The sequence below is a fragment of the Andrographis paniculata genome, unplaced genomic scaffold, assembly GCF_009805555.1.
Source record: "Andrographis paniculata isolate CXL003 unplaced genomic scaffold, ASM980555v1 Contig65END, whole genome shotgun sequence".
NCBI lineage: Eukaryota > Viridiplantae > Streptophyta > Magnoliopsida > Lamiales > Acanthaceae > Andrographis > Andrographis paniculata.
In genome coordinates this window covers 527128-543440 of record NW_026137601.1, presented here as the reverse complement: position 1 = coordinate 543440, position 16313 = coordinate 527128, and the positions used below count along the sequence as shown (strand labels likewise).

General features: G+C 41.6%; 4 protein-coding genes across 5 annotated transcripts; 2 read left to right on the top strand and 2 right to left on the bottom strand.

Moving 5' to 3' along the window:
* Positions 1 to 238: 238 nt before the first annotated feature.
* Positions 239 to 3702, bottom strand: LOC127262614 (serine/threonine-protein kinase-like protein ACR4). Its single transcript, XM_051291379.1, has one exon. The coding sequence runs from the start codon at positions 3381 to 3383 to the stop codon at positions 654 to 656; it is 2730 nt and encodes a 909-aa protein (XP_051147336.1). The 5' UTR covers positions 3384 to 3702; the 3' UTR covers positions 239 to 653.
* A 1418-nt stretch (positions 3703 to 5120) lies between these two features.
* Positions 5121 to 8332, top strand: LOC127262571 (uncharacterized). Of its 2 annotated transcripts, none has more exons than XM_051291313.1 (4): positions 5121 to 6669; positions 6756 to 7101; positions 7186 to 7445; positions 8000 to 8330. In XM_051291313.1, exons 1-4 carry the CDS (start codon positions 5531 to 5533, stop codon positions 8007 to 8009), a joined length of 1755 nt encoding a protein of 584 aa, XP_051147270.1. In that variant the 5' UTR covers positions 5121 to 5530; the 3' UTR covers positions 8010 to 8330. The 2 variants fall into 2 exon arrangements, with proteins under 2 accessions (XP_051147270.1, XP_051147269.1); XM_051291312.1 differs by having other exon boundaries at positions 5122 to 6669; positions 7938 to 8332.
* Positions 8333 to 9091: 759 nt separating this feature from the next.
* Positions 9092 to 11939, top strand: LOC127262125 (subtilisin-like protease SBT1.6). The gene has a single exon (XM_051290658.1). It carries the CDS (start codon positions 9186 to 9188, stop codon positions 11496 to 11498), a length of 2313 nt encoding a protein of 770 aa, XP_051146615.1. The 5' UTR covers positions 9092 to 9185; the 3' UTR covers positions 11499 to 11939.
* A 406-nt stretch (positions 11940 to 12345) lies between these two features.
* Positions 12346 to 15776, bottom strand: LOC127262126 (L-ascorbate peroxidase 3). The gene is made up of 9 exons (XM_051290659.1): positions 15585 to 15776; positions 15365 to 15489; positions 14980 to 15029; positions 14269 to 14334; positions 14074 to 14122; positions 13575 to 13657; positions 13402 to 13481; positions 13208 to 13310; positions 12346 to 12698 (listed from the first exon to the last, which is right to left on the bottom strand). The coding sequence occupies exons 1-9, from the start codon at positions 15695 to 15697 to the stop codon at positions 12501 to 12503; spliced, it is 867 nt and encodes a 288-aa protein (XP_051146616.1). The 5' UTR covers positions 15698 to 15776; the 3' UTR covers positions 12346 to 12500.
* Between the last annotated feature and the right edge of the window lie 537 nt (positions 15777 to 16313).

Sequence of the window (16313 nt, the reverse complement as noted above, 5' to 3'; positions counted from 1 at the left end):
TCCATTTGATTCCATGTTTTGGGGGAATTTATTAAGAGCTGTATTTTTAACATGTTGCTTAAACCTTCTTTCGTTGGGTTGAAGGGTGTAGACGTTTGGACTCTAACTCTAACTTAATGTGGCATTCAAGCAATTATTTTATTCCCAAGCTCCCTCAGAGATCCTTTTCTTGTCCAGATTGCTAATCTCAAATTGCTCATCTTGCTTTCTAATTGATCTTCTTGTAGTGCGTTTAGGCCATCTCCTCTACAATTCAGGCAACAAGAAGTTCAAGCAACGATCCTCCTGATACTGGCAAGATATACATATCCCACACGGAATAAATTGCAGTAATTCATAAGCAGATAATATCTTTAAAGTTGGGGTGAAGGTGGAGTTTGCTGCTGGTTAAGGATACATTGATTTGTCTGAGAATTTTACGACGTCCAATCTGATCAAAACAAGCAAGTCTGTTTTTTTAGACAAAACATCAATGAAAGAATGACGACAACATCTTACTATGTTATGTACTCTGCATAAAAAATGCCATACTTGGTTGATACACATAAGTTACAATGGAAGACTTACTCCACAAGCAGTGGCAGCTATCACATCAACATGTCTCTCTTTGATTACAGGAACTAGAGTTTAGCAATTGCACCTTCAACTTGTAGCTAGAAGTTGTGCTGCAAGAACAAGTGCTCTTGAGGAGAAGCCGGACCGATCTCTTCCACTAGACTTCTCAATGCATCTCCAACCGTGTTTCCATTTCCATTCCCATTTCCTGCATGTCTTGTCTCTGAGGTTTTTGCATCCAAATCTGATTCAGAAACAGACGACTTCCTCCTCTGCGATGAAGCCACGCTAGGGAACGTGATCCATGATGGAGCTCTAAATTCAATTCTTTGATCCTCTGTATCCGCCCCATCTGTTTCTGAGGTTGATTTGTTTCCCGATCTCTGAGAGGACTTCTTGTGCAATCTACTACTTCCCAACACCACTTCAGTAGGCAATATAGGCTGCTCGTTGCAAGGGCTACCCATCAACAAAGCAAGGGCACGTTCCAAAGCCGTAGTCACTTTGTCCATTGACGGCCTCTCCTTTCCTCTCATCCTCACACATCTACTGGCTATATTAGCAATTCGTTTAAGAGCTTCAAGATCTGGAGGAGGTTTCAGAACTGGATCCAGGATGGAATCTATATCACCAGCTTTGATCAAAGGGACAGCCCATTCAACAATGTTTCCTTCTTCATACTGCATATCAATGGCCTTCCGACCACTGAGGATTTCCAGCAGCAAAACACCAAAGCTGTAAACATCAGACTTGGTTGTAAGGTAATGAAGCCTATAATACTCAGGGTCAAGATATCCAAGAGTTCCGGCCGGCAGTTCAGCCAATGGAGAGCTACTATTGGCAGGTCCGAGTAAAGAGAGGCCAAAGTCTGCAACACGTGCATTGTGCTCTTCATCTATGAGAATGTTTGAAGACTTTATGTCACGGTGAATTACAGGGGGACAGGCATAACCATGAAGGTATTCAATCCCTCGAGCAGCTTGAACAGCAATGGTCACTCTTCTCACCCAATCCAATTGCTCTTTCAGATCATTGTTATTGCCATGGAGATGCTGGTGCAGTGAACCATTAGCCATGAACTCGTAAACCAGAAGCCTCTCTCCACCTTCTTCACAGTAGCCAAGCAGATTCAGCAAGTGGGCATGATTTAGCCTGGAAAGCAAGTCTAGCTCTGTGTGGAACTCGTTTGAATTCTTCTTCACATCCAGGGAGACAATCGCCCTTTTCACTGCAACTATCGTGCCATCCTTCAATACACCTCTAAAGACACATGAGAAGCTCCCCTTTCCCACTAGTGACTCTTCCTTAAACCCTTCAGTGGCTCTCTCGAGTTCCTCATAAGCAAAAACCTGAGCCCTCCTAATTTTCAGCTCATCCAAATCTGGCCTAATCTTCCCACTTTCCTTATGAAAAGAACCATTTTTACTACCTTTACTGGGAATGACAGAGCACCTGCAGTTCCTTAACTTGTATCTAACGTACAGAACAGCTGTCAAAGAAACAGAAATCACCAAGAATGCAGCAAAGGAGACCTCCGCGATTATGATTGGCAATTGCAGCGACCAAAACTTGTCATTCTTGTATCCAGTAACAGCAGCACTGGGACAACTACTGATGCATTCACCTGAAGTGCAACCTGAACAGTTATATCCACACTGCCTATCCGATGTCAAACTGCATTCTGAGACCTGATACATTTCTTGAGGACAACCATTGCTACAGGGCATGCAGATGTGAGAGCCAGAAGACTTGCACGGCGCACTTGCATTGTTAAACTCATAAAACCCCGGCGAACAAGGCGTTGGTTTGCAAAGTCCAGGTGAAACAGCCAGTGGCAGTGCAGACGGAAATCCAGAACCCCAACAAACGGGCATAAGAGAGGTCTCAGCTAAAATTCCACAGGTGAAGTAATCCCCAGCAGCAATCTCATAAAGCTTAACACCCTTAGGCGGCGGCGTACTGCTCTCCACTTTGAAACCCCAGCAAACAACGCCTCTGTCATAACTTCTAATTCCACATGCATCAAACTTACCTCCAACTACAGACAGCATAGGTTCCTCAGGAGCTAAATCCACATTAAGCTGCCCAGAGTTCATCACTGAGCCAACAGAAATCTCTTCTTCAAGATCCAAACTCGTCCCCCAACAAACCACTCTAGAATGCACCCCTTCCAAAATCCCACAAACATGGAAGCCTCCTGCTGCAATCTTTCTAAATCTCAGGTTCTTGGGAACCAGCCCTATCACATTACTGCTGGTCTGATCACCCCAGCAGAAAACACTCCTATTCTGAGCAAACAAACCGCAATTAAATTCAGAACCCGCAGAGATAGATTGGATCTGCCCATCAAAATTGTAGCTCTTAGTCATGTTGTAACCCCAGCAATCAACCAAAGTAGTGTTCCTCAACTTCCCCCCGAGGGGCTTTCTCAATCCGCACAAATGGTGGTCTCCAGCGCTAATCTCTAAGTACTCTGAGTCCCTAGTCATTTGTAGAGGCACGCCGGTTGGAATAAAACCAGTGCTCCCCCAGCAAAAGGGCTTATTTGAATCCATCTGAAGCCCACAAACAAAGCCATTGCCGGCGGTCAAACCAAGAAACGCCAAATGCTTTGGCGTTGCATGAATGATAGCAGGGTTGGAGCCGTAGCAATTAGCCATATGAGAACCGTCAGATTTTAGCCCACAGAACACGGGCCCGTTTTCGCCATAAGAAATGCCGATGGACGACATTGATCCCAAGCTCGTTGCTTTGGAAAAGAAATAGAAAAATAACAGCAAAACCACTAATTTTTTATCGACATAATTCAATAAGCACAACAGAGTCATCCCTCCAATACTAAAATTTGCACAAAATGACACCGGTTTAGCTTAGATTTACCAGCTGCGGCGGCGGAGATGGTAGCTCAAAGCCTCAAATCTTCACTGGGTTGGGTAGCTGTCTGTATGTAGCAGCAATGAAATGAAGGAAAAAGAGGGGAGGGAGAAACAGAGGAGAAGCTCAAGCGAGTTGGTGGGAGCATTTAATATTCTTCTGACGGTGGATAGCTCCCCGATGCTGATCGGACGGCCTGTATTCGTCCCTGAACAATAAAAGTGTATGCAGGTACCGTTGGACGTCGCAGTCGCATTCAATACATTGTGGGTTCGTCCAACTCAAATTGAACAGCATGTACTATTCAAAATTTTCTACATGGTGGACAATTTCTGGTTTTTTAAAAATCGAAATATATGAAGCCTATATCAAACTAGCAATTAATGATGAAAGCATTATAATTATGGTCGAAAAAGTTGGAAAGAATCTCTGCCTTGACAACTACATAAGCTTGAGTTAAATATAACTTTGTGTTTTTATTTTTGACTAATCATGCCCGATATGATATGTCAGCCTCGATCTATGCTGCGAGTTAAGTATTCTTTGTTAAAAAATATTGATCTGATTGATATAAATGAGATGTGGTTGCATGGATTTGAGTGAAGGGGGGAAGACTTTTGTGGTGCTGATGTGATTAAATTATGGGCTAAGATACAGAAAGGATGCTTGTTTCCAGGATTAACACTGTATTCTATGATAGTTTATATGAGTGTGTAATAATAAATAAATAAATAAATAGACCCTTCCCTCTCCCTCTGCATGCCCTCATAAATTCTTGTGCAGTCTAGTCTCCATAACTAAAGTTTGCAGTTAATTTGGTTATAACCAAAAGGGTGGCATTTTTCTTTATGGAGACTTGTGTCTCAGATTCGAATTAGATAGTATAAGAAACTATTGATATTGCTATTGTAAGGAGGATGGAAGGTTAAAGTTTGGATAAAACACTATTAGGATGAGTAGCCTCTTTGGAAAAAAAATTAAAAAAAAAAAGAAGATAAAATGGAAGGTTGAAGTTTGGACCCAAGTCAGCTTGTTCGGTGCTCAAATAACATTGGAAAAATAATCAGTTGGTTTTGTAATTCTTTGAAGAAATTCAGTGATTTAGAGTAAATCCAGTAATTCTTGGAAATGGCTAACTGGTATGTGCATGTGTAAGTCTATGATTAGATGAAACCTACCTTGTTCTGTCTTCATTAAATCTATCAAACAACAATATTATTCTGCCCCATCTATAACTATAAATTAATTATCATATGTCATTGGTGTAATAGCTAAACAGGGCAAACTTGTTAGGTGCTGTTCAGATTAATGTTTGCAGCAGCAGCTGTTTAGTTCCCATTCATTTGGTTAACTTTCCATTCAAATCCTACAAGAATAATGATCATTTTAGAATAGGTAGCTTCTTCTGAGGTTGAAGCAGCACAGCACAGCACTGCAGACAAAGTTGTAAATCCTTAGAAGAATAGTTGGATTAATTAATCTGAAATGAAGGGCCATGTTATGCTCTCTCACTCTCTGAAACAGTCAGTGATTCAGTTCCAATCCATCCATGGCTTGCACATGAATTTGGAACAATAAATCAATAATATCATCCTGTTTTGATGAATTGGAGGGAGGGAGGATCTTCCTTCCTCAACCCATCCTTTTAGGTGACAAGCTTTAATGTCCACACCACAGGCTCTCATATACTACCGGCCATTCTTCTTTTCTTTACACAAAATATTGGAATGCCACGATTAGCATATGCAAAAGAATGTAAAGTCAAATAAGAGAGGATTAGATGAGAGATAGAGAGAATCTTCTGTAAGCTGCTACTCCATTTTCAAAATGATGATGAATATAATTATCTAATGACGATGAAGCTACCAGGTTTAACAGTGAGTGACAGTGCCTTTGCTTTGTGTCCAAAACTGATTACTTTCTGGCAAAATCGAGAGAGCCGACAGTGGAATCACGATCCACGACTTCCCAACTCAACTCTCAGATGACGTAGTCAGACATCCATACCTGTCAGTCAGTCAGTAGTCCCAGCCCAACACAACAATACCTACGCCGCGCCCCTAGGCCCCCCTGCCTATCCGATCCGACGCCGTCGCCGCCGATGGACAACTCTGATGACCTCCACAAACTATCTCCGGCTCTTCACGAACCCATCAGCACGGCCGCCGCGGAACCCCTCCTCTCTAAACCATATTCGACTCTCGACCCGCCAGTAGCCTCCACTTCTGGACCTGATGATGATGACCACCTAACTCAGTACCTTCAGATCTCGTACAATTACGGGCCGCGCTCTATTAAAGATTTGCCTTTTCTCATTCTCTTTTGCCTCTTCGTTATCTCCACGTACGGGTTCGGAATTTTCGCCTCTGTTCACAGAAACCCTCATCGTTCCCAAGTCTCGTCTTTCGTCTACAACACTTCAACTGCCTCTTGTACACTTATTGCTGATTTACGGACTCCATTCTCCAATTCCGGAACTGATAAGCCCTTATCTTTAATTTCCCCCAGGTCGGTTCTCCTATTTAGGGTGGTTGACTATTCATCGTTTTCACTGAATCCCTCTTTGTTAAACTCCATTGGGTCAAGTTTTTGGGAGAGCTTGATTTGGACTCTCGTAATCACTCTAATTCTCAGCGCGCCATTTATCTTTTGCGTGCTTTTGTTGCTGAAGCACTACACGAAGCAGATAGTCTATGGTTCGCTTCCTTTCTTTGTAATAGTCCCAATTTTCATTAACGTATACTGGTTTGTAGCTTGCACTGTGAGTTCTAGGTGCAGTGATGCTTTTCCTCTGGGTTATCGAATTTTTGTTCTTGCTTTCATCTTCTTGGTGATTGGAGTGATTGTGTGGATTTTTATAGTGAATTGGCATAGAGTTGAGTTGACAGTGAGCATTATTGGTGTTGCTGCTAATGCATTGTCCAAGAACTTAGGATTGTTTGGAGTTCTTCCAGCTCTGACTCTTGGTTTGATTGTGTACTATGTTCCCATTGTTGTGTTTCTGATATTTGCAAACTTGAATGGAGAAATTGTGCCCAAAGAAAAGAAAGGAGAATATTTATGTGCTTGGAAGCAAGACAGCTGGGTGCCGGCTTACTATACGTTGGCGATCTTGACAATGCTTTGGTCTGCCACTGCCATGGTTGAAGCTCAAGCATATGTGATCAGTGGGACTATTGCACAGTGGTATTTCTCCAAGGATGATATGAGGCCCAAGCATGGAATAAGAAGCTCCCTGAGGTGCTCGCTCGAATATGCCGCTTGTTATTAGTTGAATTTTCTGTGAGCTTATTTGATTGGATTTTGGATCATGTGAAACATTGCAGGAATGCATTTGGACCTTCTTCTGGGACCGTATGCTTCTCTGGGCTGCTAATACTTGCTGTCCGTGTAGTGCGCTCTATTGTTGACAATGCAAGGCAAGAAGAGTCGTCCGGGATTGTGAACCTTATTCTTCGGTGCTGTGCCAATGTCCTGCTGGCAGCAGTTGATTTTCTGAACAAGTTCACCATAAACTTTGCAGCCATAACCGGGGAAGCCTATTGCAGTGCTGCAAGGATGACCTATGAACTTCTGAGACGCAACCTTCTGTCGACTGTGTTTGTGGAGACAGTTTCGACTCGGATATTGGGTGGGATTGTCCTCGTCATATCTGCAATCTATGCAATAGTGGTGAGTTACTGCCTACACTTAAATTGCTATTGATCTGAAAAATTCATTCTTCTTGACGATGACAAGTATTTGTGTGTGTGTCAGGTATGCGTTGTTTTGAAAGGTGCTGTACATTTGGGGGACAATGCATACATTGTGAGTGTTGCGGCGTGGATATTATTGATTGTAATAATGGGGTACTTGGTGCACGTTCTGGATAATGTCATCGACACGGTGTATGTGTGCTATGCCGTGGATAGGGACAGAGGAGAGGTTAACAAGCAGGAGGTGCACGAGGTTTATGTTCAGCTTCCTATCAGTAGAAGTCGTAGTCGTAGAGCAGCAGCTCCCGGAGCCTTACTTGTGTAAATAATCCAATCCAATCTCTTTTCTGCTCTTTTGAATGTGGTTGGTGTGGTGTTGCCTGTAATTGGTTTTCATAAAACTTGAAGAACATCTTACCTATCTAATAAAACAAGGTTGGTGGCAGTCAGACACCGATGATTATTTCGACCTTGTTAGTCTGCAAATTTCGAATTTCCGATAAAGACAGGGGAGGGGAAGAATATTAATTATCTGTTGTTGATTTAATGAAGAAGCGCCCCCTCCTCCCTCGCCTAGGATACATATATATATATATATATATATGTGATATTGGGACAATTATTGTGCGTGCGAGTGTGTCTATTATGTCTATTTAGATGCGAATTCTTTCTTCTTTTTTCTCCTTTCTGGCAGGGAGCTTTTAATGCAATCCCTCACCTCCTCATAAATCACAAACCATAATTAATAATTCATGATTCATAGTTTATACTATCTCATATTATTATTATTTTTGATTATTTGTTGAGGTGCAGGAGCGAGTGATCTTTCCTTACCTGTCCATACTACATTAAAGTGATCAATAATTGGTGTGCAGTGCAGTATAGTGAGTGTAGTGTAACTTGTCCGGAAGTGACACGCCCGCGCTGAGGTCTAGACCAGCTGTCCGTTGTGCGCAATATGTCCGGAATATACTATACAGTATGGAAGAATAATGCGGAACACTTACTTGCACTGAGGTATAAGTCATTAGTCGACTCGTACACATGAGACGAACTATGGCCGAAAATCAAAGGCAAGAATGTCAGCATGTGGCAGTAGTGTAGGTAAACTTCACCTCCGAGGATATGTATATATATTTATGCAAATAAGGATACGGGTTTGTTTTGGTTTTGATCTTATTTCGGGTATGCCGTTATAAGTAATTATAATAATATCAATATTACAGTAGCTAATCAATGAATGGTCATGACAAGGTCGTTCTCAGTGAAGTTGGCTCACGCATTTATTCATGCCATCCCATGCCCCCTACCCTACCCCCACCAATATTGGATTAGCCTTCTAACTATGTACTTAGTAAACAGTAAAGACGTAGCATTATTCTTTTTTCCTAAAATTATTTATTTATTTATGCATGTCCGCCTACCCCGGCCCTAATAAATCTGACCAATCATTATACGTGCTACATACATGCCTACATATAATTCTAAATCTAAATAATGAATGTAGTACAGTACATTACAACAAAATATCTCAAAAAAAAAAGAAAGTCGGGACAAATTTCATCATAAAAGCCACGGCCCACGCTGGCTGTCAAATCCCCAATCGAATATCACATTACTATCAATTAAAAACAAACAGTAGTGATTGATTCGATCCTCCCACGCTTACACCATTTTCCCATGGCTCCATCGGGTTGGGTGGTGTCTGCTGTGATTCTTGAACCAGGCAGGCAGGCTCTTCTTGTAGATTTTAGAATTTCTTGATTCCATTATTCATCAATTCTCATCATCATCCTTAATCATGAATCATAATCCTTCATGTTTGTTTCTTTGTTTCACTTTTTGCACATTCAATAATTGAGGATTTTTTATTATTACTTTTTAAATCTTTAAACCGGGAGTAATTAACGCTATAAAGCTAAATCATTAAAGAAGAGAAGAAAAAGGAAAAAAAAAGAAAAAGAAAAGACAATAAATGAATGATTCCTCCCTCTTATAATAATCGCACTCTCACTCTCTGCTCTTCTTCACTCACTGAGCAGAGCAAGGGCAAGGACAACCATGGCTTCCCTCCGCCTTCTTCATCTGCTCCTTCTGCCTCTGTTAGCTGCACTAAATTCAGCTGCTCAGGAAGCGGCTAAAACCTACATCGTCAGAGTCGACACTTCATCCAAGCCATCCGTCTTCCCCACCCACTTCCACTGGTACACTGCAGAGTTCACCCAACCCACCAACATCCTCCACGTATACGACACCGTCTTCCATGGCTTTTCCGCCCTCCTCACTCCATTCCAAGCTGCTTCTGTCCTCAAGCACCCTTCTATTCTCGCCGCCTTCGAAGATCGCCGCCGGCAGCTCCACACCACTCGCTCCCCGCAGTTCCTCGGCCTGCGCAACCAGCGAGGCCTGTGGTCCGAGTCCGATTACGGCTCCGATGTTATAATTGGAGTATTTGACACCGGAATTTGGCCCGAGCGCCGGAGCTTCTCCGATCTCAACCTCGGCCCCGTCCCCAAACGGTGGAAGGGAACTTGCCAGACAGGTGCCAAGTTCACTAGAAGGAACTGTAACAGGAAGATTGTTGGCGCCAGGTATTTCTCCAAAGGACATGAAGCGGCGGCTTCTGGATTTGGGGGAATCGTTGGGGGAATCAACGAGACGATTGAATTTAAGTCGGCGAGAGACGCCGACGGGCACGGCACGCACACTGCGTCCACCGCCGCCGGAAGATACGCTTTTCAGGCGAGCATGGAGGGCTACGCTGCCGGAATCGCAAAAGGTGTGGCGCCGAAGGCACGTTTAGCTGTTTACAAAGTGTGCTGGAAAAATGCCGGCTGCTTCGATTCAGATATTTTGGCGGCCTTCGACGCCGCCGTGAACGACGGAGTCGACGTTATTTCAATATCCATCGGAGGCGGCGAGGGCATCTCCTCCCCCTACTATCTCGATCCTATCGCAATCGGAGCATACGGCGCCGTTTCAAGAGGGATCTTTGTTTCCTCCTCAGCCGGGAACGAGGGCCCCAACGGAATGTCCGTGACCAATCTCGCCCCATGGCTCGTCACTGTCGGCGCCGGCACACTGGACCGTAGCTTCCCTGCGGACGTGACTCTCAGCGACGGCAGGAAATTCTCCGGTGTGTCTTTGTACTCCGGTGGGTCTCTGAACGGTAAAATGTACCCTCTAGTTTATCCAGGTAAATCAGGGGTGCTTTCTGCCTCCCTGTGTATGGAAAATTCACTCGATCCCAGAATGGTGAGAGGCAAAATTGTGATCTGCGATCGTGGCAGCAGCCCACGAGTTGCAAAAGGATTGGTTGTTAAGAAGGCCGGCGGCGTCGGTATGATCCTCGCCAATGGAGTCTCCAACGGCGAGGGCTTAGTCGGCGACGCCCATTTGCTTCCAGCTTGTTCTCTGGGCTCTGCTGAAGGCGATCAAATCAAGGCCTTCGTAGCCTCCAATCGAACCGCCTCTGCAACCATTGATTTCCACGGCACCATCGTCGGAGTAAAACCAGCTCCGGTTGTAGCTTCGTTCTCTGCAAGGGGTCCCAATGGCTTAAACCCTGAAATTCTCAAGCCCGATCTGATCGCCCCCGGAGTGAACATCCTGGCAGCCTGGACAGATGCAGTTGGCCCGACAGGCCTGGACATGGATACCCGAAAAGCAGAGTTCAACATCCTGTCAGGCACTTCCATGGCTTGCCCTCATGTAAGCGGGGCAGCAGCCCTGCTGAAGTCTGCGCACCCTGATTGGAGCCCGGCGGCAATAAGGTCAGCAATGATGACGACAGCAAGTGTCAACGACCACTCGTTGAGTCCAATGATTGACGAGTCGAGTAAAAAACCTGCAACTCCGTACGACATTGGTGCCGGGCACTTGAACCTCGGATTAGCCATGGATCCAGGGCTGGTCTACGACTTGACAGACAATGACTACGTGAGCTTCTTATGCGCAATAGAGTATGGGCCGAAAACAATCCAGGTGATCACACGGGCACCTGTGAATTGTCCGATGAAGAAGGGGATACCGGAGAATCTAAACTACCCATCGATCGCAGCGCTGTTTCCGAGCGGAACAAGTGGTGTATCGAGCAAGAGTTTCTTCAGGATGGTGAGGAATGTGGGGGAGGAGGCTAAGACAGTGTACAGGGTGAAGGTGGATCCTCCCAAGGGGGTGAGTGTAAGTGTGAAGCCAGGGAAGCTGGTGTTTTCGGAGAGTGTAAGGAAACTAGGATACTATGTAACTATAAGTGTGGACAGCAAGAAGATAGTGTTGGGTGAATCTGGGGCAGTATTCGGGTCACTTTCTTGGGTGGATGGGAGGCATGTGGTTCGGAGCCCCATTGTGGTGACTCAAATAGATCCACTGTAATGCAAGAACAATTCAAAGTAGAGAGAGTCCAATTCCAATATATATTAATTGGATTGATGATGAGGATGAAGATGAGGATGAGGATGAGGATGATGATGATGCAGCAAGTAGAAGATAGAAGTGTGTATGTGGTTTCAAGTTACTTTTCTTGGTTAGAAGTGCAGAATGAGAGAGAGTAGAGGATAGTTTTGTAAACTTGTTGGAGTACTTAATTCGAGGCAGGGTGCAATGTAATGTTAGCAATAGTAGAGTGGGCGAGAGAGTGATGATTATACTTATTTATATATATATATATCGACATGTAATTTATATGACTAAGTAAAGCAAAGAGAATGGTTGATGACTAAGAAAAAGAAAAAGAGAGAAAAAAACACTGACTCGACTTTGATTCAGCTTTTGTGTTTGGGGTAAATGTAATGAAATACTTTTACTTACTTAATAGTTTAGTCTAAACAATAAATAATTTATCTATGTCATAATGTATGTACGTATTGTACTAGTATTTACAGTCGCTCCCTCACTTCTTTCTTTTCTTTCTTCAGTTAATAATAGCAATAGTAATAAATAATAGAAATACTTAATATTTTAATGAGTATGTTTGCACTAATTTGACAATAATGTTATGTATACTGGGTTGAGGGTTTTAAGAAGAAAAAAAATACAATTATAATGACCAGTAGTAGTTGGTGATGCTTGATGGGTGATAGTGTGATAGAACTGCCAACACATGTAGGCCACATTCATCAGTACATTAATTATTTTCTATTTTATAAATATTGTATCATACTTTACTTAAAACAAAAATGAAAGATTATGAGTAGTATTGTGTATTTATATAGTTGTCATATGAAGAATAAGGTTGTATTCCATAGTTGTTGTCTATTTTGAGTAAAAATGCAGTAGCAGCAGTAATATCTGGGTAGAGGATTGTAGTCTCCCTACCTTGATTTGAAAATGCAATGAAACAAATTGCTAAGGCATCATTGCATGTTATTCATCAAATTACTTCATCCTTCTCTTCACTTCGTAAAAGTAGCTCAGAATCACCACAGTAGCCGCAACCGCAACTCCAACGGCACCCTGTGCCAATATAGTGCCATCTTTCACAATTGCCTTTGCAGTGCCGGAAGGTGGGGTGAATCCTAATTCAGAAAGTTTCTTATGTGACTCGGCATAGTCTTTGAAGAAGGCATCTTCATCCTGCACCCGATAGTTAGTTAGGATTACAAAATGCAAACGCAAGAGTTGATGAAATTTATTGCTGATTTGAGGAACCTTAAAGGACACAACTAAAACTATCTTATATTAGAAATGAGGGCAATTCAATGGCTAAACCAGCAGAAGAACACAAGCAACTTCAAGAGACAGCTCGTCAGGTTATCTTCCCAACAGAGAGCTTGTAGTATAAAACTCAGAGCCCATTTCCAATTCTAAGAGGCGTTGCATTTTCATTGGCACTATTGAACAAATTTTGTGATTGAATTTTATTAAACAAACAAAATATTTTGAATCAAAGAGTTAGGTTAACCAATGTATAGCAAGACAGAACCATGACTATAACAACTTTCGGGTAGATCAATTTGACTGCATTATCCATTAACCCAATCTATGTTATGTTTGCATGAACTATATAACCTACACTCAAAAAGAGATTTTTTTTTTTAAGAGAATTGATGAAGTAAATACTGATAACACCAGATAAATTGTACCTTTGCATAGAGTTCAACATAACGCCTAAACTCTTGATCTTCAAGCAAAGCCAAATCAGTTGGAAGTTTTAGCAAGCCCTCGCTTTCCCCCGTAAGTAGTTCCCTGGCAGGAAAAGATGTATAACATTAGGAAAAATGGAGCAAACAAGTATACTAATGAGAAAAGATGAGTGATGTAATGTAATAAAACTTACTGAAAATATGAATTATCAAACTTTAGTGGCTCCTTAGTCCAGGGGCCGTCAAAGCCTGATCTTTCTGGATGTGCCCTCCCCTGTTTTACATATGAACAATTATTCCAGGAAAGGGCTTTGATTAGTTATGGTCAGTAACAAGTATGGTCAGAAGATCCGTGAATTAAAAGTACCAAGGTGTGGCCACCAGATAGCGCCACTATGTCTTTATCAGATAAACCCATCCTGTAGAACACCTCCCTCAGATGCGGTGCACCTATTATAATCAAAATGATAAAGAAGATTTTAGATGATTCGTTGTCAACATGGGATGAAAGGTAAAATTGTTCAGACCATAATCTCAAATGCACAAATACAGAAATTCTTCTCCAGAGTTCATAAGTAACCAGATTCTGTAGATTTATTTAAAAAAAAAAAAAAAAAAAGATAACAAACACTTTGGAGCAAGAAGGGAGATACAATTACAGATGGTTTTTTCTTTCCTTTTTTCTTTTTTTTCATATGCATTTGAAATTTATTAGCAATGATTCAAGAGGAAATTGGAAATCCACATGAGAAGATACTATCTTAAGAAATAGATCAAGTAAAGCCACAAGGGGAACATGGCATAAAGCTGCATGAGAGAAAATAAACTTCTAAATGTACAATTCTTTATATAGTGATTTATTTGACCTCTTTTAGCATCTGGAAGCCGCCCTTCCCTTGGACTGATCTTTGAATCCTGAAAGAAACGTAAGGTGGCAAGCACAATCTTAATTTAGCTGAGATAATTTAGTGACAAGGTAGAAATATCAAAATATGCTAACATAAAAAATTCAAAATGCACAATGTGCAAAAGCATCCCTATCCCTCTAAGAATAACAGCACCTTTCTACCAGGAGAAAAGCTAATGGTGGGTCCCCCAGTGACTTCAACAGCAACAACACCAGCAAGCTGCATGTGAAATGTTAAGATACAGTGTGTCAAGGAGAAACAATGGCTCTTGATGATATAAGAAATGAAAATGGAGAATTCCGTTATACTACACGAAAATCGACTCCCTTGACAATTAAAGTTCTCTTACCAGTATAATCCATGTTTACTATCTTCCTTTATTTTAGGAGGAACCTATTATTATTCTATCTCAGCGCAAAATGTTAGCAACATCATAATTCTCTATTCTTGTCATACTTAAGCAAGGTCGTATATTTTTTGTGTAGCAGTGAAGCACTTGATTGGAATTCTCCAGTCATTATTTTTAGAGTCAGGCAGAGAACGTCTAGAGTTAGGCTTCCATATGATGGGAACATATTAAGCCTTCATTCTAATCAGAATAACTTCATGTAAACAGGGAAGTTCACAAACAAACACCAATTTTATCTGAATAGTATTAGAAGTTAGCCTAAAAGACACTGTAAACCATAGCTCACATTAATCCTCAATTATGACCAACACATCATAATAATAAACTGAGATCACAAACTTAAGATTTTAACTTTTATTACACTCTTTGGAAGGCAATGTTCATCAACTTAAAAATTTTTGCAATTCCCATTCATATAACACAGTAGGGAAAAATCCCAAAGCCTGAGCAATTACCTGATACAGATCTGCATATGTAATTTTAGGGCATTTAGCCTTCACTTGCTCTGCAACAAGACCAACAGTCAACCATATGAGAGAAAACCTTATGCATAATTTGAATCACCACTAAGTCCATCATAATTAAGTACTATAGCAGCTAATAGCCAAACCCATCCTGTACTGCATAAATGAAAAGAATCAAGGAACTATGTTCCAAAAATAAATCAACACAGTAGTAAGTAATACACACCAACCTATATGGAAAAAAAAAAAAAGTTCTTCAGAAGTTATATTGAAATAACGCCGGGTGGTTAAACATAAAGAAAGTCTAAACTAAACAATCCTTGGAAGGCATGGATAGATTAACGAGCAACGATCACGAAGTAAGACGTAAACGAACCGCAAAACTCGAGCGCTATCTTAAGGCCATTGTTAGCACCATGAGTGTACTCTTCTTCATTTCTAATCGAACCATTAGGACCTCCAGTCCTTGAATTAACATCATACGTCCCAGCATCATGCCACCTAATCGAAATAGAATAGAGAACGATAAGCAAAAGGTAAAAAGCTTATCAGGAGTAAATTGCAATCGAGGAAAAAAGTTGAGAGTTATAGAATACGCCAATCGGAGCATAATAGGGGCGCAGTTCTTGTTGGAAATGAGAGCGCGGAGATGGCGGCGAGCTTTATCGATTTCCTTGAGGTAGTCGGAGTCGACGTTTACTTTGGCCATGGGAGAGGCTAGAACTGTGAGCCTCTGAATCCGTTGGGAAGGAATGAGATAAGATAGCTTGACTGGCGCTGGCGCGTGTTATATATATATATATTGTATGTATTTACAGGCTGATAAGTGGTAGCTTAACCTAGTCTGCCAATTGATGATACTAGGCCTAGGGGATCCCTTATTTATTGTACATCATTATTATTGGTCAAAAAATCAATACATCATAAATAAATAAATAAATCCAAAACGGGGGAGTGAGTCTAAGGTTGGAAAATGAGCCCATTGGCACTGATAATAAGTATGGACTGCAACTAGCAGGCAGGTATGATCAGCTTTTGTACGGTATGGCCCAAAACTGAAACGAATCAAACAGGAGTCCATAGGCCGCCGGACCTAAATAATGAATGTCCGATCTGGTCCTGCTAAAAAATAATAATAATTTTAAATAAAATTTAGTATATATAACAATAAAAAAAGTTACCTAATTTAAATAAGGGCTAGGGCGATCTAAAATATCCCAAGTCCAGCAACGCGTAAGTATATAAATAACTCCTGAACAAAACATTAATTGGGGAGTATTCAATATTAATATAAAAAATAATATTATTATTATTGTTACAGAAAC